General features: G+C 42.7%; 1 protein-coding gene across 1 annotated transcript; it reads left to right on the forward strand.

Moving 5' to 3' along the window:
- The first annotated feature begins 1315 nt into the window (after positions 1-1315).
- On the forward strand, positions 1316-27693 carry BCL2L10 (BCL2 like 10). Its single transcript, XM_069222462.1, has 2 exons — positions 1316-3766; positions 25830-27693. Exons 1-2 carry the CDS (start codon positions 3362-3364, stop codon positions 25959-25961), a joined length of 537 nt encoding a protein of 178 aa, XP_069078563.1. The 5' UTR covers positions 1316-3361; the 3' UTR covers positions 25962-27693.
- The last annotated feature ends 92 nt before the right edge of the window (positions 27694-27785 follow it).

Raw genomic sequence — 27785 nt, forward strand, 5'->3', positions numbered from 1 at the left:
TACATCTCCCCTCAAGGCACTCTTAAATGCTTTGAAAAATGTCATCTTTCCGTCCTTTATTTTCTCACAAATGTAATCAATAAGTGACTTTAATTCCCAGAATACTCTTTGCTTGCCTTTCCCCACCAATTGCGCTTCACGGACTGCGTCCAATTCGTGTGCGACCCTCCTCACCAACCAACCTATCCCAGCGCGGCTCCTAGTGACGTCACACTCACACACTGCGGCTGACAAAGTCTTGTGGCTTGTCCTCCTTCATTCAGCTTCACTCAAAACTAATCTCTGCAATATATTGCGAGCACTAATAAAAAAAATAAAAAAAAATCAGTTGGTTTACTACAGGAAAGGTAATACAGTCGCTTCAGAAACCTTAGGGATTTTTCACTAGCCTTGGCAGTTATTCCATCTTTCTCGGTTTCCCACTTTCGCAAGCAAAATTTGACCTGCAAACTTTACTCTCAACTGATCAATGAGCTATTCTAGTGCACCTTAGAATTCGTCAAATCTCAAAGTCGAAAATGTTCTTTTATTCCTCAACATTCGTACTGACTTGTTGACCACGCCCGATCAACCTATTAAACCGAACAAATTACAACATCAATCAAGTGTCTCATACACTTTTCAACATACTCCGGAGTCTCTTGACCTCGCAGGGCCCGTCTCAACATCAACAACCACGTGGACAATTTTTCCTGCACAAAGCGCTACACACATATGAAGTTCGGTGACTTCCCTACTTTCACACTTTGGAGTACCACTCCTCTAAAATTTTAATTGGAGTTCGTAACCCCCTAAAATCCTCACAAACTTCACAATTCATCTGCGGCATAAGCTATGCAAGTGCAAAACCCTAACTTCACTCATACCGTCACTAAAAACGCCAAAAACATTCTCACACCTCCATTTCCTCCATTCGCAAGCTCCGAGATTCCAGGAAAGTCATTGGGGATTTAGGGCATCATCATCTGTCCAACTTGTTTTATTAAAGAAAATTCTAACTTGAATCCGTCTATTATTCGGATGGAGTCCCAAAAGGACAAACCATCAAGCTCTTCTACCATCTACTGATAGCGCGTCCAGTCCTTATAAATTACTTATGCTTGGACACGCCGGAGGTCGGTGAACCTTTTGACCGGGTTGAGTTCTCCTCATCCAAAGAATTGTCAGATCCCTCAAATCAATAATCAATAATAATTTATAATCAATAACCAATACTCGATTAGTAATCAATCAACAAATTAGTTAAACAGAAAATCAGTAATTAGACACACCATGACCTTTCAGTCATGAATAACCACACCTGTTTATTAAGAGTTAATGAGTTTATTTCCCTATATTAATAAAGCTAACACAATATAAGTAAGTGTCAAAATCAAATGATACACATATACGAACATTACTGGCTGTCCATAACGACGGAAGAAACGCAATCTACGCAAAACTTGGATTATAATGCACTCGGCTATAGCAATGCAAATCACTAATAAAATTAACTGAATTTGACTAATTGCATACATTGGTCAGCATAACAAGATTTCAGTTCAGCATGGTGCATCAAATGAATACCGCAACTAACCTCTGATTAGCATTGGCATGTGGGGCTTCATGCAAAACGAATTTAGTCAACAACATAAATTTAGAAAACTTCTAGCTTGGGCTCTGTCAAAATAAGCAGTTGGTACCTAAGAAGGAAAATACAATGAATAATACATTTAACCTTTTATAATTACCAAATACAATCAGCATTCAAGGAAAGTCTTCGTCCTTCATGTACCGGTTCGATCAGCATGGGGCAAACTTCAAGGGGGAAAAGTTTAAGGCAAGTTTTCCTTGTAGCAGCAAGGAAAATGGGGGAACAAAAGTTATTGAATGGGCAAGGCAAAGTTAAAGTCTCTAGGGTGAGAATTCTTTAAAGTCTCTCTCTCTGGGATAGAGAAAAAACATCAAAGTGTCATCAAATGGATTTTCGAATCTGGCTTCAAAATGGCTTCTCAAAAATATGGCGTGTCTTCTCTTCGTCCGGTGGGATTAAGTAAGAAAAGTTCCAAATTCTTCAGGTTCTTTCATTGGAGGGTCCATCGGGTGATTTCTCTTTGCCCAATGAATAGTGTCTTTTCTCTTAATACTCATCTACCTGCATCAGTGTCTTTATTGTCTGCACCTGCAGAAACTGACCTTGCTTCAAAGGGGATGAAAGTTGCCTAACACACAACCTTGAGATAAGTGTATTAGTCATTCTACTGGAAAAATACAGCTTTTAAAGGTTTAAAACATGTCTTTGTTAATGCAAGTGAAAACTTATGCAGTTAAAATTGAGACCAGGCAACTAGGCCAAAGCCTCTACTAAATTTAAGCTAAGCATATAACAGTTTAACGAGAAAATCATAAAATATATCTGCAATTATGACATATTAATGCATTTGTCGATTTTCATGATTAATTAAGCTTTATACTAATCGCGATCTACTTAGTGGGCACATTTTCTACATACATTATTTTTTCTTTTCTAAAATCACATTGTCTTATACGATTTTGATACCTGATATATAAATGTTTGTTAGTCTTTCTTTTTCTGCTTCATCACGTATAAATGGTCCACTAATATGTAATGTGACCACAAGCTAAAAAATGACAGTCTGTTTACGGTGGCTCGTGCGAGGGTAACATTTTTGTCTTCCGCGTTCCATTTTAATACAAGGCACAAAATAGATTTATCATATCCTGCCAAACTGGCCGCTGCAAATCGAGCACAGGCTTTGACTGGTGATATTGCATGATACAGCAAAATGAAGTATGGCAGCAGAATTTTCTGAGCGATTTCTGTTAAGATTACGGCCATTTTGCAGCGATTATAGCATGAAGTTAGCAACTGCGATATAGTTTACCAAAATAACTAGGCGTGGCCATAATATTTGTTTCAGTGGGCCAATAAGCCACGTGAACTGCCTAAATGTAGTCAGATGTTTACGTACATTGGATTGATTGTACTTATAGAGAAAACACAGGATGATTGCGATTCGTGAACTTCGTAGGAAATACTAACACGTGCTGCATTATCAAGCATTGATCAACGTTGAGTGGGTTTAAAGCGTCATCCAAGCAGTCCTAAAACTGAGGCTGTGCCAGCGCTGGCCATATATTGGCTGTGACTAAGGGGAGGCGGTTCTGCTGGGGAGGAGACGAAGGAGGAGTCCCGGGGCAGGAAGCTAAAGTCTTCCTAGGGAGGGCAGGGCAGGGCAGTGCAGCTGCTGTCTGGGAGGTGGGGGGGGGAGGGTGTCCGTTCTGTGGAAGGGTTTTAAGCACATGGCACCCGGAGCCACTGATCTGGACACACGCACGACCGCTGTCACGGGAACCCGCCATGCCTGATTCCCTGAGCGAGGAGACGTCCCAGCTGCTGGAGGATTACCTGCAGCACTGCAGCCTTGGTCCTTCCAGTTCCCGGCCACCGGTCAGCCCCAAGGCCCGCGCCCTTATAAGAGTAACTGCCGAGGTACTGGACGCGCACCGGGGCTTCTTCCAAGACTCCTGCTGTACCCTGGAGGCCGGCGGGATCGAGCCCGCTCTCGTTCTGAAGCGTGTGGCCCAGCAGCTGGACGACGAGGGCGGCCTGAGCTGGGGCCGGGTGGTGGCGCTCATTGCATTCGCTGGATCGCTAGCCAAGAGAAGCAGCGGCTGTGCGGAGACCCCACGCAGACTGGCTGGGGTGCTGAGTCACTATCTAGCACAGGAGAAGCGAGAATGGCTGGAAAAAAATGGTGGATGGGTAAATATATTTGTAACTTTGTAGTGTGCGGATTGTAGGAGGCCAGTACAGTGCTCAATTCATTCATGTGTGAGGAGCCCTATTCATTCATGTATGCGGAGCCCTAGTGAGAACGTCATCTGTACCTATGTGGCGAGGCTAAGGAAAGCCCGATTCAGTAATAGTTGCACCTTTTTGTAACACAAATATTTAACATGAGTGCTGAAGGGGCAGTACGCACAGCACCATTTTTTAACGTTCTTTGTTATATATGAATTCATGGTTAAAGATATTTCTATGTCATATCACCCTTCTTCAGGTCGTTACACCCGACCAGTCATTGTATAATTCTTTCAAGTGTCAGTAGTCCTATTCGCAGCACCATTTGTTCTCGCGAGTGGTTTCGTACGCACAGCGGGATTCACGCGTAGAGGTTTGGCATGGCACCATCCGAGGGGCCTAGACGGCGTCATTCATTGTACCCACCTGGACTCATTGAACATACACCGTCTGCCCTTTTTACATTAGACATGTGAATATTTGACTTTCTTAGTCCTTCAGCACTCTGCATAGTATTTTTGTCGTGGTGTTCGTGCCCAAGAGCAGAACAAAGCCCTGCTGAGCTCTATTCATTCAGTTGTCTTCCGGCCGCTGACGTGCATCGTGTGCTCTTCATTCATATCTGGCTTTTCTTAACAGAGCACTCCCTTCATACAGCGTTCAGCTGGCCTCGCATGTGGCCCCTTGCCAGTCCGCAGTGCGAACTGTGCCTATGCTAGTAAACCGCTGCCTCTGGGTCATCCATTGTTCCTTGGATGTCAAAGATCAATACGAGCGTATGTCATTCTTTGCTAACACCGTCGTATTCACTGATCTAGGGTGTCTACTTGAGTTCTTGAGGTACGTGCCAAGTGGACTTATTGGCTTTTGAGCCAATTCAGTAGATGTCCTGCTGTTGAATTGACCTCGCCCCCCACCTTCGATTAGGTCCAGTGTCGCTGACGAGAGATGGTACAGGGAAACACGGTTCCCACCGGAATGTGGAGCTGCGATTCCAGTTCTTCAACCCTTCAAGTAATTACATAGTCTTTTAGGATGGGCCCTTGTGACCAGTGTTTAGTGTACGTTCTGCTTATGTTAGACCTGTTTCAGGTAGTTGGTGTGTACGTGTGTGTGCTTTTTTTTTTTTTTTTCCTCCAAATATTTTCTTTAATTTACTTTCCCGTTGGCTGATGCTTCTGACTTAACTTTCCGCAGTTTAGCGTGGTTACCTTTAACATGTAACTGTTATGAAAGGTTATAGTGCTTACATTTGCTACTGCAGGTTTCCGAGATGTGTTTTGATTAAATTGTTTTTTTTGTAAAGCGAAATTATACGTATAAGTGAGTTTTGGACTTTTCATGTATGTTTGTGGTAGGCTGGTGTACAGGGCATCGTAGTCTAAGGTCGAGTGAACTAAGGCACTGCTTACCATGGGTCTTTGTTTTGTTGGGAGTGAAGGACCTGCTTTAAGTGTTTCAGTTGGAAGGTAGATTAGCCCCCCGCCCCCATTTCCTTAGTCGAGGCATGGGCATCCCTTATTCTATCTTTCTGACCTTGAATTTGATTGGGACAGTAGCACCTAAGGAGGCGAGAGTGGACTTAGTACAAATTTGTTATCCATTGAACTCTAGGGTATGTTAGCATTTCCTGGGTTTCATTGCTTTGGTGCCTGTCATGACACTTGAACTGTCCTTTTTCTTTCCGATGGCCCTTAGGTAAACATGCCTTGTGTGCATACAACTCACTCTCTCTTTCTGTTAAGAAGCTCCATGTAGCGTTTAAATAGGAAGTCTACCTGTGGTAGAGTTTTGTGGGAGGGAATAGAGGGTATCCACTTGGCCCGACAAGCTATGCCTAATGCAACAATCTTTTGTAGACTTTCTCCAACAGTGCTATAGTTGTTTGCAGACTGTTATTTGTTTATTCTGACAGCGGATTGACGCGTCCTAATTTTGTGTTTGTGTGAATTTTTTTTTATTATTATGCTCGCCAGCATATTGTAATGGTGTTTATATAGCGCTTACTACCCCTGACAAGGCGTCGAAAATATGCAAGTCTTAATTGACTGCCTCTAGGTATTTTTCCAGTGATATGAAAGCACTTTGCCAATCTTATGCAGAGATTTTACGCTAGGTTAGGAAATAATATTTTATTATTTTTACCATCTTGTTAGTGTGTATAGCAGGCATTCGGAGTGTTTTTATGTCGAGGTAGAATGATCTGAAGTTGGTGACTGAGATCAACCAGTGCTATGGATTGTCTGTGCCCTGTGAAATGAATAGTGGAACACTTTGTATTTCTTGCCGTTTTTGACGTTATTCACAAAGGTGCTTTTTGGTGTCATCAATGTGTTGAAGTTTCATTCCCATCGTTACAATCTTTTACAAAGAAAGCAGATTTAACCTAGACGTGTAATTTGTCCTATATGCGGGCAGAGGGTATACCAAGTTATCCTAGTACCAAGTACAAGGGAGGGAGTAACCGTATCCTAGTGAAGCACAAGTGATCGCCATGCAATGCGTTTCAAGATTGCGGTGATAGCAAATAACCCTCGTCCGTTTTTCAAAAGGAACCGCCGTTTTTGGCACATGGAGATGAAGTTGAGCCTTTTTTCCCTTAGTTCAAGTCCTGGTGGGGCACGCTCTTCGCATCTATCGATTTGGGTCATGCAAGAAACTTGGGTTTCCCATTCAACATAGCCGTTGAGAAAGTTTGTCACATCCTTTGTACTTTGAGCAAGTTAGCATCCTGCCCTTCATAACATACCAAAATCTCCTTTGTAGTGGCATACGTGGTCAAAAACATTTAGAGGGAGTACTGGGACCAGTTTCCGGTGTGTTCTGTCTATCTATCTTGCTCTCATATATAGGTAGGTAGTCTTGTTTGCCCAGATTCAGTTGTCTTGGTTGCTCGGTGCTTGAAAAGACTGTGTGGCTGCATGTCGAACATTCTTTACAAACGTCAAACAGCTTTGGTGTTGTGGGAAACATTCCATATTTTCTTGAGGCTTCCTGTTTTCTTGAAAAACAACTTTTTGTGATATTTCCTGGCTTACGTTTAACCCCTTCGCTGCCAGGCCTTTCCCCCCCTCAGGTGCGCCAGGCCTTTTTTTTGACTATTTGAGGCAGTTCGCGCTTAGGCCCTCATAACTTTTTGTCCACATGAGCTACTCACGCCAAATTTGCGTCCTTTTTTTCAAAAATCCTAGGGATTCTAGAGGTACCTAGAGTTTGTGGTCTCCCCTGGAGGAGACCAAGAAATTAGCCAAAATTCAGCAAAAATGTCATTAAAAAAAAAAAAATGGGGAAAGGGGCTGCAGAAGAAGGCTCGTGGTTCCCCTCCCCCCTGAAAATTGCATCAACAAAGGGTTGCAGTGCTAAAATCACCATCGTCCCAGCTTTCAAGAACAGGCTGACTTGAATTTTGGTATTTTACTGGGACATAACCCATTTTTACTATCTTGTGTGCTTTTAGCTTCCTTTCAGTTAGTGCCAGAAATGGGTGTAAAACCAATGCTGGATCCTGGAAAGCTAAACATTTCTGAAAAATAGACAAAATTCTGAATTCAGCAATGGGTCATTTGTGTAGATCCTACAAGGGTTTCCTACAGAAAATAACAGCTGAAATAAAAAATATTGAAATTGAGTTGAAAAAAACAGCCATCTTTTTCCATGTTTTACTTGGTAACTTTTTCCTGCAATATCAGATTTTTGAAAGCAATATACCGTTGGGTCTGCTGAACTCTTCTGGTTGTGGGGATATATAGGGCTTGTAGGTTCGTCAAGAACCCTAGGTCCCCAGAGACAATAAATGAGCTGCACCTTGCAATGGATTTTCATTCTATACCGAGTATACAGCAATTCATTTGGTGAAATAGAAAAAGTGAAAAATCGGTATCAAGAAAACCTTTGTATTTCCAAAATGGGCTCAAGATAAGGTGTTGAGAAGCAGTGGTTATTTGCACATCTCTGAATTCCAGGGTGCCCATACTAGCATGTGAACTACAGGGCATTTCTCAAATAGTTGTCTATTTTGCACACTGTCTTATATTTGGAAGGAAAAAATGTAGAGAAAGACAAGGGGCAATAACACTTGCTGTGCTATTGTGTTCCCCTAAGTCTCCCGATGGTACCGCACTAGCGTGGTAGGCCTAATGCCTGAGACAGGAAACGCAACATGGACACATCACATTTTTACATTGAAAACTGATGTGTTTTTTGGAAAGTGCCTAGCTGTGGATTTTGATCTCTAGCTCAGGAAAACCTACCAAGCCTGTGCATTTTTTTTAAAAACTAGACACCGAGGGGAATCCAAGATGGGTGACTTGTGGGGCTCTCACCATGTTCGGTTACCCAGAATCCTTTGCAAACCTCAAAATTTGGCCCAAAAACACTTTTTCCTCACATTTTGGTGACCAAGTTCTGGAATATGAGTGGAGCGACACATTTCTTTCCACTCAGCATTTCTTCAAGTCTCCTGATAAAAATGGTACCTCACTTGTGTGGGTAGGCCTAGTGCCAACAACAGGAAATGCCCCAAAACACAACATGGACACATCACATTTTCCCAAAGAAAACAGTTGTGTGTTTTTTTGTTTTTTTTTGCCAAGTACGTAGCTGTGGATTTTGGCCTATAGCCCAGCCGGCACCTAAGGAAACCTACCAAACCTGTGCATTTTGGAAAACTAGACACTGAGGGGAATCCAAGATGGGTGACTTGTGGGGCTCTCACCAGGTTCTGTTACCCAGAATCCTTTGCAAACCTCAAAATGTGGCCAAAAAATACTTTTCCCTCACATTTCGGTGACAAAGTTCACAAATTTCCTACCACCCACTGTTCCCCTCAGTCTCCCGGTAAAAATGATACCTCACTTGCGTAGGTGGGCCTAGTGCCTGTGACAGGGAAGAGCCAAAAACATGTAGAACTTGAGGTGGAACCAAAGCTGGTCCAAAAGGGCAGTTTGGGGGAAAAAAAAAAAAAAGAAAAAAAACAAACTTTTAGGCTGACAAGTGGGGCTGTTTTTTTTATCAGTATAGATGAGAAAATGCTGGGTGGTAGGAATTTTGTGGATTCCTGCAGCTTCCAGAATGTTCCATCACAGAAATGTGTGCTTTCCAGCAAAGTTGAAGGTTTGCAGGGTATTGTGGGTAAGAAAATGGTGCGGGATGCATGTGAAGCACACCACCATGTACTCACCCAGAAATTTAGTTTTCGGATGTGTCTAGGTCTTGTGGATTTTTCTACATGGCAAAAGTCCAAAAAGTGCCGCCCTCGCCATTCCAAGTGGGACTATTTTGAGAGTTAGCCAAGCTCTCACGGCCCAAATGTAAAACCAAAAACCCAAAATAATCCAATGTCCTCTTGCTTGCCATGGGATAAGATGTTTTAGTGTGCGGGGGGGAGAGCTGAAAGACTGGGGGGTAGATTGGACTATTAAAAATAGTCATCAGACATCACTGGTGGGGTGGGGGTTTGGGGGTGAAAGGGGCAGCGATTCCCCTTCCATCCCTGGGGTGGGGGGGAAGCCCACGGAGGGAACGCTAGCGCACCCTCCGAGCTCCGGTGCTGGGATGTAATGGTTACGTCCTCATTACAGGAGCACCGTGCCACGGGACGTAACACGGCACAGAACCAGTTAAAAGTGCCCTTAGAAATCCAAATGTTCCAATAGTGCTATAGCAGTACATATCAGATATTAGCATTCTTCTTGGACTTCTGATATTGGTTCAGCCAATCACAATGCTCGGAATGCCGTCTCTGACTATTAGTCCATTGCATTCTAGGTTAAGTGGTGGTGACGCCAAGTAGACACGCAATGTGCATTTTTTTGGCATATGTTGAGAAAGGCTAAGAGTGCTAAAAGCTTTACTGCCTACCAGTGGTATTGGATAATAAGCTGTTGGTTGCCCTCCATTCAGTATAGCTTTCCGCTCACAGTTGTGGGTGGGTTGTTAGCATTGGCTAATGCCCCAAGTGTGAAATAAGTGTAAATATGTACAACGACTCTCTCCTCTTCATGTAGTTAGCTTATTTATGAAGTTGTGAGGTACAAATAAGTATGTGTAAGTGTCGTCACCAGGAGTGATCTGGGGACTACTTTCTTTTCATAATTCTGCATCATCTTCGTAGCAGGACACACTGCGCTATTTACACTCACCCTGTCGGAGTACTTAGCACAGCATACATTACACTTCTCTATCCCAGCGTTCTTTATTTGCAGTATGGTTCAGTAGTATATATGGCAAGCTCTCCAGTATCCACCCAGACCGCCAGTATTCCCACTGGCATCAGACCTGATGCAAGGAATTTCTAATGTCACTACTCATTCCGAAAGGGGCAGTTTCAATTTCCAGAGTCACAATATTTATCTCGAATTGTTTTGCGCTTGCTCCATATGCAACGTACCTCAACGTCCTCTGACAAGAATCACCTCGTAGATGCCCCACTATGTTAATTAAAAGATCAGCAAACATTTCTCTTCCGCCTAAGTTTCTGCGATGGTCACCGTTATTTTTCACTGTGCTGTCATATGACACGGTGTAATCCCTTCACAGCAATGTAGTCTTTACCATAGGTGGCTGACATAACAGGAACATCCATGAACGGTAAAATATGAGCCTGGATAGCTGGCCGCGCTGGTTTCCTTCAGTCATGGAGGCCTACCTCACAAGATGAAATGGATAATGTTCAAAGCTGTTCCAGTTCGTCTCGCTATAAGAGGACAGCATATCTAATGAAGAACACAGGCTTAATTACTGACCCCACCTTACCTCTGCCTAGCATCTGCACACAGGGGCCTAACAGGCTAGCCAACACTTGCCCCTCACCAAAATGGTTCACTTTCTTCGGTTTTCTGCACACCCATTTTCAGCAATCCCATAAATTGCCCCCTGATTGAACCTTCTTAGTAAATCTTCCCAATTGAAGTTCCTTTGAGACCGGATATCTCATAAAACTACAGGAAGCTATTTTACCTAGCTAGTGTCCTCACTCGCAGGGCGCTTGCTGTTTCTAATGAGGCAGGTTTTCATTGTAGCCCGTTTCTCTAGAAAGTTTAGAAACTTTTGTAGGCCGCACGCCTGCAGTTTCTAACCCCAAGCTCACACTGATGGTCTCTTCTCAATAAAGGCAGTAACGAATCCTTGTACCCTCGGTCCTTTCTGCACAATCTCAAACATCATCTTGATTTTTTTAGAGGAAGACAGTCTTGTGCAGTAGACACTGGTAAGGAGTGCAACTTTGAGCCCGGAGTTACCTGTGTGACTCACCACCACTCTTTTTTTGGGGGGTCCGGCACTTATTTTTCCTCACCAGAAATTTACTGAGAGCAATGTTTTCTTGGGGGGGAGTGAAAGCAGGGGGTTGGGGGTAACGGGAAAAGTAGAGAAAGATGGAAAAACAAGCACAGAGGGAGAAAGCCATAACCTGCAAGAGTGAGCTAAAGGGCCAGGGACTGTCTACTAGTGGATTTAAGAGGTATAATGAGATTGATTCAAGACTATAGCCTTGGTGTTGGTGCATGGACATTTAATATCACAAGCCCCTTGCTTCAGAGCAGAGCTATGGATACCAGCGGTCATTCTTTCACAAGTACTGCTGGTCGGGCATTAGGTATGTCTTTTTCTTCAGCAAACCTTTATTTTCTCTGCTAAAGATTTACAAATAGGATGTTTTACATTTTTATGTAGATAGGTCCGTTATTAAGTTGTAAGGTACGGATAGGTATGTCTAGATACCCATCAGAAGCGAGATAGGTTCCTGACCAACCTCCCCGTCCTTCTGATCCCCACGTTCATACACTATAGAGCCTCTCCCAGCGTGGCCAGCAGCAGATCACGAAGAGCATAGACTAAACAAATCTGAACACAGCTCCCTCCTTTATAGCTGCCACATAAATGTACAAATGTCAGAGGCATAACCCAAAAAAGGCGAGAACACTGAATTATATGCCCTTTCAATTGCTATTGAGCAGGCATGGTAAGGCTAAGGGAACATGTTATGTGATGGTCTTTGCACTGTGAAAAACAAATTACAGACATTTCTATGTTGTACAAGTTATACTGCGGTTAAAATGGTTCTTCTAGCTGACAGCCATTAGCAAACGTCACGGTGAGAGGTAATAGAGGGCATTTTCTTCTCGTATGTAAAGAATGATATAAGTAAATGCAGCATTAATATCAACGATATTTAGATATATTTTAGCTGTATTAGTCCTATTGTGTGTAATGAGAACCTATTTTAGGGCTATGATGGCCATTTATTATATAGCACGTTTTCTAAATGTCAATTTGCTCAATTTGTAGAAGAAACACTTATTTTAATGGCCAGGTGACAACATTTAACGGTAGTAATCTGGTTCTGAAGCAAGCAGTTGTAAAACGGGGTCACCTGAAGTGGACCTCTGACTATCACTAACGCGTTTACAGTTGATAATTAAAGACCAGCATTTGAAGAAGTTGTATATCAAATCTCATCTGTACAAATTAAAGTGCAATGAATGTATTCCGGAGGAATAGAGCACAGAACTTGTTTACAAAGACCTCTGTCAAGCAGAGTTCAAACATGACCATCTGGAGCTGGGATGCTTCCACCACTGATTATCCCGAATTGATCTAGAGGACCATCTGCTTGTTTCTTTGTTAAATATAAACTTACTCCAGGAAGGCCCGCACAAGCAGGGCTTGTAGTATTTGAAAAACAATTTTTGTTTTGCTTGGGACGCGGTTTGTAGTTACTGCCGCTTCTGTGCAATGTGTTCCATTGATGCATCTATACTCACTATGTATAAACAGTACATTGTGTTTCACAGCGTACTACGTACACACCACGCGATAAATGTGAAGCGTTCCTTGGCTAATTAGTCAACACCATTACATTCATACAAAGACAGGCATGTTCTACGCAAATAGCATTTAACAAGGGACACCTCAGGCAGGAAAAGACCGGGAACCAAAATAACCCCTGGCAAAAACGTTCAGACCAGCCCTACACTGCATTAGGCTGCGAAGAAGTGCCATGTGACCGGGGCTGCTGATGTAGGGGGCGCATCTCAGGAAAGATTCGTTGGTGTAAAGATGCCATTAGAATGACGACCAACAAACACCAAAACGTAACTGATATGTTCCAGATGGAGAAAGGAGCCGTCGTATGAAATGCAAGTTTTTGTCAAGCATTTGGTGACTAATACATGAAATTCACAGGTAAAGATCTAGTATTTAAATGGACCCCATGCTCTGTTTGTGCATACATCGCATTAACTTCTTTGTGCTCCTGGCCATCAAAAGTAAGATCCCAGTAGAATATTCAGTGCCGACATACCCATGTGACCTTAATGAGTGCTTTGTAGACTTTTGTGCCTGACTCTTTCTGGAGGAACCGTTGTCCTGACTTAAACATATCCCGTATCGTTGGCTCATGGTGAATTCTGAGTGATCACAACCATATATAGCTGAAGATCTTGTAACCTGTTATGGCTTTAGCGAAGACGAGAACCTCCTCCTGAAAGCACTTTATCTAATACTCCATGTAGACAGTACATAGTTCTCAAAATATTGAGAACACGGAGGCATGTCAAAACAGCATTGTCTTGTAGACAAATAAATCAAAAGAGGAATTAAAGCTTTTAAAAATCTCGATTCCGAGTTGCCTCAATTTAATGATAGGCAGACTTTAAATCAAGGGCTGATCAAACAATTACTCTTTCAAGCATGGAAAACATTTAATTTTGGAAATTTATTACACATTATGAATTTAGTACTCTCAAATCAGCACACACATTTCCCATCACGTTTTTTGGTTTGTTGTTTTTTGGTTTGCTAGTACAGTGGGTGAAATCTAACAAAGTGTACATTTCTACGTTTCTGCCATGTGCAACCATGCCTTCTAGGGTACATTGTGGATATTTCCAAACAAAAACTGGTGCTCCTTTCCATTTTTGATGGGCTTGATAACATTTTTAAAGCGGATTTTATGGACACTCCTTTTCAGTTTGACTAACCTATGTTGGAAGACATCCAGGAATAACAGCAATTTTCACCCCTAAAATTTCAGTTCTTCAGGTACCAGAACCTTTTCAATAGAACCTGGATTTAAGAATAATTTTGTTGTCTGTCTTTGATCAATCCAACCGAAAACATTAACTGAGCTAGTTGTGCTTTAATGGCAGTAAATCTGTCTGAAAAACTTTAACTGGAAAGCTGCACATAAGTTAATTAGTTTGACCCTTGAAAGCCACTGCTTTTAGGATCTGGCTTATAGCGATCTTTGACCTTGTAAAGCATTCTGTCGAATAAATCTTCTTTAACCTTATTACTGTGCATGTTTAAGCAAAATTTTGTTTTTACCTGCAGATCTTGCACATTTTCCTAATGGCAAGAACCCCATTGAAGGATTGATGGAATCCACTGCCACAAATTAACATTCATTTTTGTTCAGCTCCTTTTTTTTTTTTTCCTTTTAATGCCATGTCTGAATCTGGAAAATAGCCATCTGGCGAGTTCATGTTTGTTTTCGAACTGGATGTGTATTGAGGTAGATCCATAGTCCTTCCCACCAAGTGTGTAAAAAATGCAGGGCGTTCATCACTCTGTAGATGCTCACTTCTACTCCTAATTGTAAAGGTCGGAGACGTGGAAAATCGTCCCAGAATGTAGCATAGCACTGTAGTTAGCAAAAGTGTGTTTATTTCACTGTGAGAGATCTTATCTTCCAGAGAGTACAGATTTGTTGTCACAGTGGAGCACACTTCTGGACAGGATATATCACCGCACACCTGTTCCTAGTGCAGCGGATACCTGGAGTCGCTCAGTTACTGACAAGCATGCTATCAAAATAAATGATTCGATTAATTGCTTTTCTTAGAAGGACAGTGTTGGGAGTTCTTTGATAAACTATCCTGGTTGATCAACAGGTTGACCAGACTGTCACTCATTCAGAGTGTGAGGTATTGGCAACAGCCTCCTCCCTCTTTCTGCCCCTGCCTGGTCCTACCAGGAAAGACCTGCTATATCTGTCACTTTTTATAGTATATTGGCTCTTAGACAGAATCAACGTTGTTCCCATGCTTAATTACATTATCTTCATACCGTCCATACAATTTCTGAGCTTGAAATCTTGGTTCTGCAAGAACTACCCACATAGAGCCTTCTGAGTCCAACCTGGAGCTGTGTGCTCTGACATTTTAGAGATCGATTTCTGAATTGGCTTATGGTCGAGTTTTTAAAATGTGACACAGGGCCCTGGAGAGTTACTGTGAATCTGGTATCTTACCTTACAACATTGCAGTTGTGTCATGCGGTTTCTATTTACGGTTAATTCGGATTAGCAGAACAACCTCAGTAAGTTGTTCCCTTAGCAGTGAAGCAATACAAGTGCCACTCTGAAGTTTCAAATAAACGATTTCTCCAGGAACCTATTCATTAAAATCTTGAGAAGTCGAGACTTTAGTCACAAATACATTAAAGTAGCTCTTCTGATGGTCTAGGTTCTACCATTTTCATAGCTTTGCACAGTTCACATTGCACACATACTTCTCTTGCCATCCCTATTTGTGTCCAAGAAGTTGTTTAAAATCCGAACTTATGCAGGGTGCCCTAGTCCAGAAAAGACTTAATACTGAAAGTGTCCCGTTGTAGTTCTGCTACTACTATTAGGTATATGTCCATGATTCCTGTGTAGGCTATTCCACATGTGTTAACGTTGCTCATTTAATGTATTTTCCTAAAGCAATGCTCACATTGTTCATGGAAGTTTTCAAGATGTTTTAAGCCTAGCTACACCCCCTCCCACCCCTACCGAACCCAGAGTCCTACTTCAAAATATGGATACCTGTCAGCTTTAGGAGCATAAACTGCACCCATACTGTTCAAAGTCGAGGTTCTGATACCATTTGTGCATGCTTGCAATAGCTCCCCTAACAAGGTCTGCAACTTTTTTTCACTGTAAACTGTAACTTGGTCTCTTCTCCTCTTTCCTTCATCTTGGGTATTTTTCACAGCAGCGCTTCTACCTTAAGCTATGCACGTTCTATTGTGAATTTCCTCCTTCTCTCTCAACGAGAAACTACTTATCCTTCACGGAGGAAAACTGACACCAGCAAAACATGATGCTGCTTTTTAATCTAACTTCATCCCCTTGAGTTTTCATTAAGATCTTGGCCACTGTGCCTGGCTCATTGTGGCTGCAGAAGTTCCACTGCTACTTCTACTTGGCTCACCAGAGCATAATTTAAAGACCGTGTGGACCCTTTTTTAATATTCGTTTTAATTGAGTTATCCAAAATCCTCTTACCCCCTGAAGGAGGATTCATTTTATCGGTCTAGCAAAAGCCTTAACTGTCCCAGAGAAGGTCCTGGCCAGCAATCTCCTGAAACGCATGAGGTTTTGGTGTCTCAGAGCGTGGCGAAATGAGGGCTGATGCCGTGAATGATCAAATTTTAGGGGGTCATTTTGACCTCAGCGGTCTTTTTGCAAGATCGCCGTGCGGAAGACCGCCAGTGGTGGCGGTTTTCCGCTCTGCCTATTATGACCGTTGGCAGCTCTCCGTCCTTTTTCGGACGGAGAGCTGTCAACAGCCATACTGGCGGGAGGCGGGGAAGTGGAGGTTGCTCCACCTCCACCGCCAGGCCAACAGAACACCGCCCAGCGAATCACGTCCTGTGATTCGCCGTGGCGGTGTTCTGTTGGTGGTGTGATGTCGGCGGAGCTGCCCCCATGGCTCCCGTTCCCTCGCAGAGGATCGTCGGACCAGGTAAGTCGATCGTCCGTGAGGGGAGGGGGGGTGGGAGGGTGTTGGGTGCTCTGTGGGTGCATGGGGGTGTGCGTGTGTGTATGTGAAGGGGGAGTGTGAGTGCGTGTATGCTTACGGGGGTGTTGTGTGTATGGGAATGAGTACCTGTATATCTGTGGGTATGTCAGTATGGATGTGTGGGTGAATGTTTGAATGTGGGTGTGCGTGTGTGTGTGTGTGTATGTAGGCATGTATGTTGGCGTGTGAGTGTAGGTGGTGCCTGCATGCGTGGTGTGTGTGTGAGTTATGTGATGTCGGGGAGGGGGACCCTGCCACTTTTGGGGCATGGTAAGGGGGGGTAGGGGAGGGAGTCAGGGTGGGGGAGACCCTATCAGTGCCAGGGACGGAATTCCCTGGCACTGATATTGCTTACCGCCATGGATTTCACGGCGGTTCAAACCAAAGGAAATCCACGGCGGTAAGCCGGGTCAAAATACCGCCGGCGGTATAGTGACGGCCGCCGGGCTGGAGACCCAGGTCTCCAGCCCAGCAGTCGTCTCCGCCCTGGCGGGCGGAACGGAGAACCGGCGGATGACCATGGCGGTAACCGCCATGGTCATAATTCCATGAAGGGAGACCGCCAGCCTGTTGGCGGTCTTACTGCCGGTTCTCCGCCTTCCGCCAGGGTCGTAATGACCCCCTTAGTCTTGCAGAGCATTGGTGATGAATTTACAACAAATATTGTGGTTGATGGTGATACCACACACCTGTTTGAGTTTTTTATGGTACAACTAACAAATAATAAAATAATTGCATAGGTTTGATAAGGTGCCACTGAGAGAAGCAAAATATAACAAATTATAACAAGTGAATCAGTTCCTTAAGAATCATCAAGAACCGTCTCATGTAAAGAAATTGTAAACGAAATACGTTATTTTATTTTTTGGCTCTATGTGTTGGTGCTCGTGGGGACGGGATCCAGTGTTTGGGAAAAGCTTAGAGGTTGTATAATAGTACTCGTGGATGGAGAGCAAGTTCAGGTAGCACACCAAAAGATTAACAAATAGGAAAACAAAGAGAAATCCACAACACAACAAAAATGCAATATATCGGAGCTGTTTTGAATGTAAATTTACATTGGTGCCTTTTTTGTGTCAAAGCAGAGTTGTCCCGACAGAAACTTACTACAGGCTGTCATTCTTTCCTGTGGTGTTATCCAGAACCATCATGGGGTCCAAGGACAACGCTGTAACCATCTCTCAAGTCGAAAAACGGGAGCATATATTGCCTACAACCTCTCCAGCTACCAATCAAAGAGTTGGAGGTGGCATGGGCATACCATTACCTAATGGCTCCCCAAATATCGGAGCTTTTACAGCACTAGGCAATACAGACTGAGTCTGTAAGAATCCTCACCAGTTTAGTGTTCATCTTCTTTCTCCTGGATGCTTGGGAACACCCAAACGTCTACTAATCCTTTATGGCTCATGTGAACTCCGAGTTTAAGGAGTTCAGGTAAGCCATGAATGAATGGCCGAGTATGACTGCAAGCACGTTAATTCTTTAATTTCCTCTGACTTCTCTAATCCCAAAAGTTGTGCAGAAGAGCACGACAGCCCTGGTGGCTCCAGTTTGGGTCTGCCAAATTTGGTTCACTGACGATCATATCCATCTTCTTCAGAGGAGGGGTCTACTGACCAAGGGAGGTTCTGTGCGCGCTCTTATTGTATGACTCCGCTCTTTGTTCTGGAGGAGTTAATTGTCTCCAACCTTGGCCTCTGTGCAGAGAATATAGATGTCCCGTTAGCAGATGAGAATTCTCCCTTCACAGAATTGAACTAATTGGCTAAGGTTATTTTACTTCCTTTTGCTAAAGGAAATAAATGTGATCACATTACTGTAGATAATGTCAATGTGTTCTCTACATATGCTGTAATTGGGTGTTCAGGTGCTACCTTTCAAGATTGACGTAGAGGCCATAGTGGCATATTACGACAGGCCTGAGGGTAATCTTCAATCATCAGTGCCGTTCTCAAATTGTATTTGACAGGATAGACTTTTTCCTTTTCAAAATGTATCCCTGGAATGACTCACTTACCCCTAGATTCTAGGCTCTTTCCCAGTATTTATTCCTAATTGCTAACCCAGTTGGTAATTTGCCTTTTTTTTTTCTCTTCGGTCTCATCTCAGACAATACATGCTTCGGTTTTTGTGAGACCTCTTATTACAAGAGGCTTATAGGCAACCCACTGCTTGCCATTGGTTTGCTTCATTGTCTTTCATTTGCTTGCTTCTTATTAGTCCACTTCTGTAGGCTTCCTTCTTTGCATGTTTCTTCCTCCCCTAGAACATGGATGCATTACTGTGTCCTTCCATTTCTTGTTTTTGTCAGGCATTACATTTTCTTTATATTTAAGCACTTTTTTTTTCCAGATATCTCCCTCATGTACTCCACCTCCCACCCCCCCCTCCGTTTTCCTGTCCCATTCCTCCTTGCCCTCCCTTACTACATTGTCCTTTTGAATGCCTCCCAGCCCCCTTGCTCTTCCCTCTTATTTCAGTGCTTGCCTCCAGCCCCTTCCTCCAATCCTCTCTGGGCTTGCTCCAGCCCTTCCTGCCCACCATGCACTGTCAGTCTTCTTGCCCCAGATCTCTCGGCCACCCTGCATTGTCCGTGTTATTTCCACCAGATCCTCCTGCCCACCCTCTGTTGTCCATGTGGTTCCCCTCGGCTCCTCCTTCCCACCCTCCATTCTCAGTGTGGTTACACAGCCCCTCCCATCCACTCTCCATTTTCATTGTTTGCCCATGCCAATTCCACTCACTCTGTGTGCTTGTTCCTTCTGCCCACTGTCCTTTGCCCCAGCTTCTCCCCCACACCCTGTGTTGTCCATGTAAATGCCTCCAGCCCCTCCCGCCCACCCTCAGTTCTCCAGATGCTTGCCTCAGCCCCTCCTCTCCACCCTCTCGTCTGTCCACCCCTACCTCAGTCCTTTTCTCTCGCTCCTACCTGCCCCCTCCCCCCCCCCCTGTGTTGCCCCTGTTCACGTTTATATACATTTTAAAAAGCGCTATGAAGCAGCAAGCTCTAAAGTGCGGTAAAAAAAAATTTTGCGATGGCTGCATCATAGTGCTTTTTTACATTTGTTTTAGACTTGCAGCCCTGTTCTACAGCCTGGCGACAAAACAACTGCTAAGGCCAATAGCTTTCATTGGGAGACCTATTGGCTTTGGCCTTGTTTAAGGTGAATATTGTTGTCTGCTCTGTTGCAATTATAGAGCCATTTCTAAAATGGCATAAGTGCCATGATACCCACATGTGATAATGGGAAAAAGCTTATGTACTCCGAGTAAATGAGGTCACTATAAAGGAAACTTTTGTGTCCAGAAATGTCGATTTGCTCTAAAATCTATGTAAAAAGTTGAAAATATTAAAGGGTGAAATTATTAGTAAAGAAAGATTGATTCCCTTTTACATTCACAAATACGCTTGTTTTGCTGTCAGCCCTCCCCCATCATTCAAGAGCGTGGTCTTTTTAAACATCTTTTTTTTTTTTTGCGCACGCAAGTAGAAGTGTTTACAAAAATGAAGAGATGTGTATTGGTGGTTATTTGTGGAGAAAAGCTGCGTTGTTGAATTATTAGAAGTTTACATAGCTTACTATGTAAACCTACTGTTAGGATAAAACATTGCAGGCCAGATAGGGTATGGAGTAAGATGTAGTTTATGGGAAAACAGTCTGTTGCACAGAAGTCCATGATGTGTCCCTTTTTCAGGCCAAGCCTAGGCAGTGCATGCGCTGTTTCTTCGAGACATGCTGTATTCAGTCTGTGGGATTACAGCCCACCCAGTGCCTTTTTATTGATCACTTCGAGTGTCCAACTAAAAAAACTTGCTTACTAGTAGCTAATCCTTCCTCTTTGTCCATCCTTATTGACATTTGTATCCTCCCACGGAGCAGTGCCTAACTACCGTAACATTACACTTTCATCTTCAGGTGTTGTTTTTGTGAACTTTGTTTTTCCTTCACTCGCCTCTCCGAGCTCATTGCAGTCTACAGCTGTGAATGCTCTGGTTACTGTAATGGTGGCCAAGTGGAGCAGCAGTGTTTCCCTTTGATCAGGTGTCGACATGCTGGCCTCTTCAGGGTCCATGCGCCTTTCTTTCATAAACATGATACCTGCTTTCCTATATGTGTGTGTGTGTGTGTTTTTCAGGTTCTCTAGCGGCATCATCCGGTACGGAAATAATCTAACTCTTTAACGATACCCTTCTTTTCTACTGTTCTTCTATACTTCCTTAGCAACCGGCCCGTCCAATCCTAAAAGCGGCTGCTAGGACGCCTGCCCTACCCCATCACATAATCTGGAAGCAGACTGTACAGATAAGCAGTGAGCGAGCAAGATATAAACACCCTTCGTGTGCGCCTTAACAGAACATCCCATTTATAGGAATGAGGGTGCTGTTTTAGTATATTTGTTTGCTTCGTGGCCAGGCCATTATCAGTTTTTAAGACGTATCTATGAAGAGGAAAATGTAATTAAACCGAGCTCTGTTTTTGCTGGGTTTGAGATTCAGGAGTACAATAACAGGGATTGATAAAAGGCTGCCTCAGTATCTCAAGCTATTTTCATATAATACATGTATATGGCGTTTGTTTTATTACCCTTAATATAACCTCCAATGCGAGACAAGCCTACATTGTAAGGAAAAGTCATGTAGCTTTTGATGAACCTGGGAGATCATATACTCGTGAACAGGTCCATTTATATGGCTCCGTGAGAGAAGTGCGAACCACTCATATCTGTAGGTGAAGATTTAAAGCACTGTCATGGCCGAGTCCGCCCCCGTTGTTAGTTAATGACAATACTATAAAATCGGGAAATATTAACACGTTGGTTAGTGCTTAATTATGGTAAGTGCAATATTAGCCCCCATACAAAAGAGATACTACATATGAAGAGCCAAATGCGCAAGAATCGGCCCAATTTAGAATAATATGCACTTTTGTGTTTATTTTCTACGTTTTCTCTGAACACCTTATCCCTTTTAAATGGATATATAAATGGCTTGCTCCCGAAATGCATTTAAACAAACTATTTGTATGACGATTAAACGCTTTAATTGTGACAATAGTCCATCCTTCTTGTACATTAGGTTGAACAACTAACATTAAAGGCAAAGTCACAGTTCCTTACTTCATGGGTACGATATCACATAAATATTCACGTGAAATAGAACCAGTTTCAGTGCACGTGTTCACGCAAATAACTTACATATGCTGAAGTATCTTTCTGCCAGCAGCGGCATTGATCCCTATAAGGATAACACGACTGTCTATCGTCATTTACATGTTTACGAGTACACACTGGGTGAAGGAGGAATGCCATCAGCAAAGAAGCAGGCGATATGTGTTGGAAGAGAAACAGTGAGTCTAGTTCAGTACCACATGTTTGTTCTGGAAAGAAACGAGCATTGATCTACTTTAGTAGCTTTCTAAGCAAGCGTGTGCTGTTTTAATCGGTCGCATACTGGATCAGCACGTTACCTGCTTAATTTAATAACGCAACAGTTTCAGTGCTTAATGTTGTGAATAACGGTATGATGCAGCAAAAAAGTAGATGCAACGATATGCTTTTGTTCATACATATCGGTGTCTTCCAGAGTGAAGAACCTATTGGTGTGGCATTATCCCAAATGTGAATGTTGGAACTCAAAGATTACATCAAAACGGTTCGAGTTTTTTGTATTTGATTTGTTTATGCATATCACGAAATCAAGTTTTCAAGGAAATCTCAATTGTCACATGCATTTTTTCACCTCTGCGTCCAGATATGGTAGTTCTGCTGTTCTAAGTATATCGCTAAAAAATATTAGGTAAAGAAATGGTACAGAGCCAGTTTTTCTGATTCCTGCGTGGAAGAAAAACGTTCTTTTGTCTTGCTCCCGCAAACTGTTTTCCAAATGCTTTATTGTTAAATCAAACACAAGAAAATGCGCCATTGAACCATTGTCAATTTAAAAAAAAAAGAAAGAAAAAAAAAAGTTCTCAAAGTGCCTGAGTAGAATGTACTTTAATTCACCTGTGATAGATTTCACCTCTTGGCTATCATGCAGACTCAAAATGCATGAATCAATAAGGATGTTGCATTTTACCACCCGGAGAATGTGTCTGGAGTGAAGTAGAATCAAGAATGAAGAATATGGTCTCGCCACCACGTGTGGCAACCATCCAACTGGGTTGTCATCCCAAAGTAACCAAGGAAGCGTGAAAATACCCAAATGAAGACTTGCTCCATGTACGTCACTTGTTAAAGCTGTATCTTGTTAACACCACCCGAGAGAATGAGAGAAGTACCTAAAAGCACAGACCATCTCCAGGAGATTTTTGTACAGTTCAGTCCACCTCATATCGTTCCTAAGCTGCAAGCTTTCAGTGTACAAAAGAGTTGGGCCGGTCTGTTTGGAGCAGTGTGTTCCAAGATGAGTCAACCTTCCTATTACGGCATGACCTGGGAGCTCAGGCTTTCACTCTGTCAGATTATTTTGGAGAGCTTCCCCTGTAGGTGGCGTTTGTTGCTGCTCCAGCTTGATAGGTTGGCTGTTGTCAATACATCTGTCCTTGCACTTGAGGCTGGTTTCAGCATTGCGCTGATGTCTACTGAGAAGAGGGCAAGCAGGGAACCTTAGTGCAGTAGGAAGAACTCCTTTGGTGTTCTGACACACCCAGATTCACCTCTGATACCCCAAGAGGCATTCGAAGTAGAGCACTGGGATCCAGCAGTTCCTGTATGCTATATCACCTGGAACAACAATTGCACCATTATTGGGAATTTGCCCTAGCTCCATACTGACACTGTTCCAGTAAGTATATGACTGGGTCCTATGTTTGAACATTTGTTTGTTCGACAAGCATTCTGTGGGACCAGTTACCTGTGGAATGCAGAATAGCATTTCTCCTGCCTTCTTGCAAGAGGTTGGCAGTGCTGTGCTGCCACATAAAAGACCTCGAATCGACCTACAGACTTGGAGTTTAACTTTGTAACAATACATGTATGCATTATAGTGGGCAGTGCTACATAAGAAGCAATACAGTTGGCTCGATCGGATTAGGACAGAAAATTGACCTGTGTACCAAAATAAAGTGGCCTCCGTTACTTAATTAGATAGTTAAAAAATTGGGCCATGTTTGCAAATTGAGGCCGTTTTTAACTTAACACATGCTGTGTAAGTAATTTTTAGTGATAGAAGAGTGCGTGATTTGAGCCTTCTGTAGGCAATGTTTATAATCATCCTCCAGACCGTAAACCAGGCACACAAACAGTCAAAACACGGGCCCATTCACTGACCTCTTAGAGCAGCCCGTCTGGCACTGCCTGATTGCTCTATAGGCAGGGCTGCTGGAATTATGTGGCAGGGAAGGGCCAAATTATGCAGCAGGACTAAGTAAATTATGCACCAAGAAAAGACAAATTATGCAGCATAATGCTGCACATTTTGCTAATAGTATTGCTTCATTTTTTATTTAGTCATTAGGGGGAGAACTAAGATTAAGGATGCTATATTAAATGTGTTAATGCTTAAACAGCTCCTCTAAGTACAGGCAAGGACATATCTTTAAAGTCCCAAAAGCTGCCTCTTTGCTTCTCCCTTTTCCTCTTTCGTTCCTCCCACGGAGCAGGGACCAAGGACTGCATCTTTAGGTTTTCCTCAGCGCCCATACCCGTTTGCATTTTAATGCAGCATTCGTCCCTCCCATCTCGCTCTTCAAACGTGTTCATGTGTTTCACTTGATCAGCGTGGCACCCGCTTCATGATGCCACACTTAATCTTTCAGCTTGGGCCTTCTTTGGGAGGCCTCACCCTTTCTTTATTTAAGCATTGGCAATAAAAAAAACTAGAAGTGTATTTTAATTTTAAAGAATACGCTCTCCATGCAGTTTTCTGCCGCTCGGCTCACCCCAAAGCATGCATTTGTTTTACAAGGGGCTCTCCTTTCTTTTGCACATAGTCTGTGGTGAGAGAAAACCCTTCTGTGTTTCCTATTCTGTGGGTGTGGTTTCAGCACTCCCGCCAACCCTGTCATCTCTCCCCCACACCCTCACTACTCCTGTCATTTCTCCCTCACACTCAGTCTTCTCTCTGTACTTCCTGCTCACACATGCTGCCTTCCTGTACCTCCTTGTGCTGTGCACTCATTCACCTCTCGCCACCCCTGCCCTCCCGGATCCCCTTCCCACTGTTCTCTGTGCTGCTCTTTCTGTCCTTGCTCAATCTTTCGGCTTGCACTCCTCTCTCGGTCTGGTGCCCATCCTCTGTGTCCCACTGTCAGCTGGTGAATGGTAATTGCCTCTCTGAACACCTGCCTTACTTTCAGGTTAATAAGGTTTCTTTGGGGAGAGCAAGCAGACCCTCTCTGCTCGTATTCGTTCTCACTCCTCTCTCACGCACTCCTCCTGCCTCTCTCATGCACTCTTCCTGCCTCTCTCATATGCTTGACTTCAGGTCTTCAAGTACAGTTTCTTTCCTGTGCCTTTTCAATGTTTCTGTCCCTGAATTCCATGCTATCCTCCTACTTGGGGTGTTTTATGTATACACATGTGCCCCTTCTATATGCATCTGCTCTCCCCTTCTTTCTCACATACTCTTTCTGCTCCTGTCTGGAGTGCATTCACCACTTTGTGTACAAACTACCTATCCCTCTATCTTCCTAGTCTGTGAGGCTCTTACCCCTATCTATCTGCCATGCCACATAGTTCAACTACACAAATACACTTCACACCACCCAATTCCAATCCACATAATTCCAATTCAACCCACATAATTCCACTCCAAATCACATACATCCACTCCAAACCAAAACGCATGGGAGAAATAAAATTGTGCCCACCTTATTCCATCCACAGGTATCTATGTGGTGACATACGCACACCTAAAGCATGAATCCTCCAACATCACCCTCTTCATTGCGCTTTTTTTTTTTTTTTTTTTTTTGCATTCTTGGCGAAGATATGAGTTTACAGTGTGGGCATTGACAGTTTTCTTAAACTATGGCTAAATATTTGGATTTGGTTATTGTTGGATATTGTAGAAGCTAAAGGTGATTTCGAATCCAGAATGCTGCAATCTCTAGAATGATTTGAAGTAGAATGTACACTATTTTCGTATAGATTAAAAAGGAGGACACCTGATAAATTTTGCAGCGTTGATCTTGTAAATGTATTTCTCCACTCGTGTTTTTCTGCGTTTCCTTTAATAAAATGCTGAACGTAATTATTTTCTAGTAATTGGACTATTTTTCGTCTTTTTTTAGGATGGCTTCTACCACTTCTTCAACAAAAGTAACTCGCATCCGGAAAATCCGAACTGTACCACATACAACGCCATACTTGCAGCTGCTGGAGTTGGACTGGCGGGGCTAGCCGTTCTTTTATCTGTGAGATAATTCATGTGTATTGTGGATGAGAACAGCTACGGTCGCATACACGCTCAAGTCGAAATCATTTTGTCTTTAGAAAACTACCATTTGAAACGAGTTCCGTTCATTAGACTAAATCAGCACGGTTGGCTGAATGGGCACCAATAACCTTTTGAGTAATGGATGTTTTAAAATTGAGCGGCTCTCCCCGGATTGATTTCATTGCCTGTGCTTAGACATGCAGAGGAGCTCAGGAACTAGTTAGGTCTTTCAGGAAGATTTGTTCAACCGCCACAGCACGTGTATGGCCCTTTTTCGATTGATGTGTTTTCAATAGTCTAGGCATTGGGAAATTATCGCTGTGATTAGGTATAAGTAATCTTGTGAGCACGAGACACTTTTTAACCTGTGCAGAATAACTTGTGACGTTAAATTTAAACTTGGGGAAAGCATTCCTTCCAACCCCAAATAGTTAAGCTTTTCCCCATTGCTAAAATCACGACTTCTGCATTTTCGAGGAACCATCAAGTGAAGAGTAATGTTAATTAGGTAAGCAATGCAGGGATATATTTGGCGCATCAGTCCGTATTTAAAAAAAAAAAAAAAAAAAAAGCCTGCTGCTACATTCGGTCACCAAATTAATTTTCTACTATGGATTTTGAGAGTCCAGAGTTGACCTATTTAGATGGTGCACTTGGAAATGAATATATTCGTTTTAAAATTTGGGCTTGTATGAAGTCACTTTGCAAGCAATATGGATGTAGCTCCCCTAGGTGAGGAAATTGAGACCAATGTATTTTCAGCTTGCCTTTTAAATAAGCGACCAGGTAAAAATAAGATCAGTAGATCGATTGAATTGGATCTTTAGAGGTCCGTATTTTTCTCTTAGTACAATTGATCCGCAACCACGAAGTTAAGCGGCAATTAGGTGCTAATTTTTCTACTGTGCTTTACATGCGTCATTCTTTGAATAGAGGACTCGTCTGTTCTTATTGCCTATTACGATACAGGAAGCGCACATCAACATATGCCATTTAGCAGAAGTGAAGGTGGGTGGTCTTCGGGATCCTGCCGTGGTGGATAGACACAGGAAGAAGCAAAGTTAATGAACATGGACCAAGTAAGCCAAGGAGACCTGTGCTCGATCCACTATTGTGTGAGATTAAGCAGGTTGTCAAATTCTGAGCTTGAATCCTATCCGGGAGTGCAGTATGATTTTTTTTTTCTTTTAATAACTAGACATTAACACAAATGCACATGTTTACATTAAATCAAGGTCTTTAAATCATTCCTTATTTACCTAGCTATTGTTCACTGCAAATGTTTTGCAGCATTCACCTGTTTGCTCCAAACCGACATTATTAATTTTCTGTGAATATTCTTCATTTTATTTCTTGGAGTTTAGAATAATTGGGGAAAATGTGAACCGTTTTACTAAAAATAAATAAAATGTTAGTGGGTGAATGTTGTTCTGGTGACCCTGCTGGAACATTTTTGATACCTAGTGTGAGTCTTATTAAACGCATTGCCTTCAGAGACTGTCAAATTAAACAGAATTCTGGCCAATGCGATGGATTTTAGTATTTGGAATCTTATGTATGAAATCATATTTTAGGAAATCCAAAGTCAGCTGGAATTTCTTTGGAGATCTTTGTCAAAAGGAGACTTTCATTAAAAATTTAATATATTAGCCAAGCAATCGTACAAAAACTGTTTTGTATTTTTAATTTTAATAAAAAAAAATTGTTCGTTGTTTGAACTTGTTTCTTTTTTATTCTGTACGTCAGTTTGCATTCAATGAAACCTTCTTACACTGTTTAACAAATTGCTTGGCCACGTCTCTACAGACTA

This window comes from Pleurodeles waltl, chromosome 3_1 (assembly GCF_031143425.1).
Source record: "Pleurodeles waltl isolate 20211129_DDA chromosome 3_1, aPleWal1.hap1.20221129, whole genome shotgun sequence".
NCBI classification, from domain to species: domain Eukaryota; kingdom Metazoa; phylum Chordata; class Amphibia; order Caudata; family Salamandridae; genus Pleurodeles; species Pleurodeles waltl.

Excerpts from the sequence above, each read along its gene's own strand:
- BCL2L10 (XM_069222462.1), top strand. The coding sequence starts at position 3,362 with ATGCCTGATTCCCTGAGCGAGGAGACGTCCCAGCTGCTGGAGGATTAC. Across the intron at positions 3,767-25,829 it reads TGGAAAAAAATGGTGGATGG|GATGGCTTCTACCACTTCTT; the intron begins GTAAATATATTT and ends GTCTTTTTTTAG.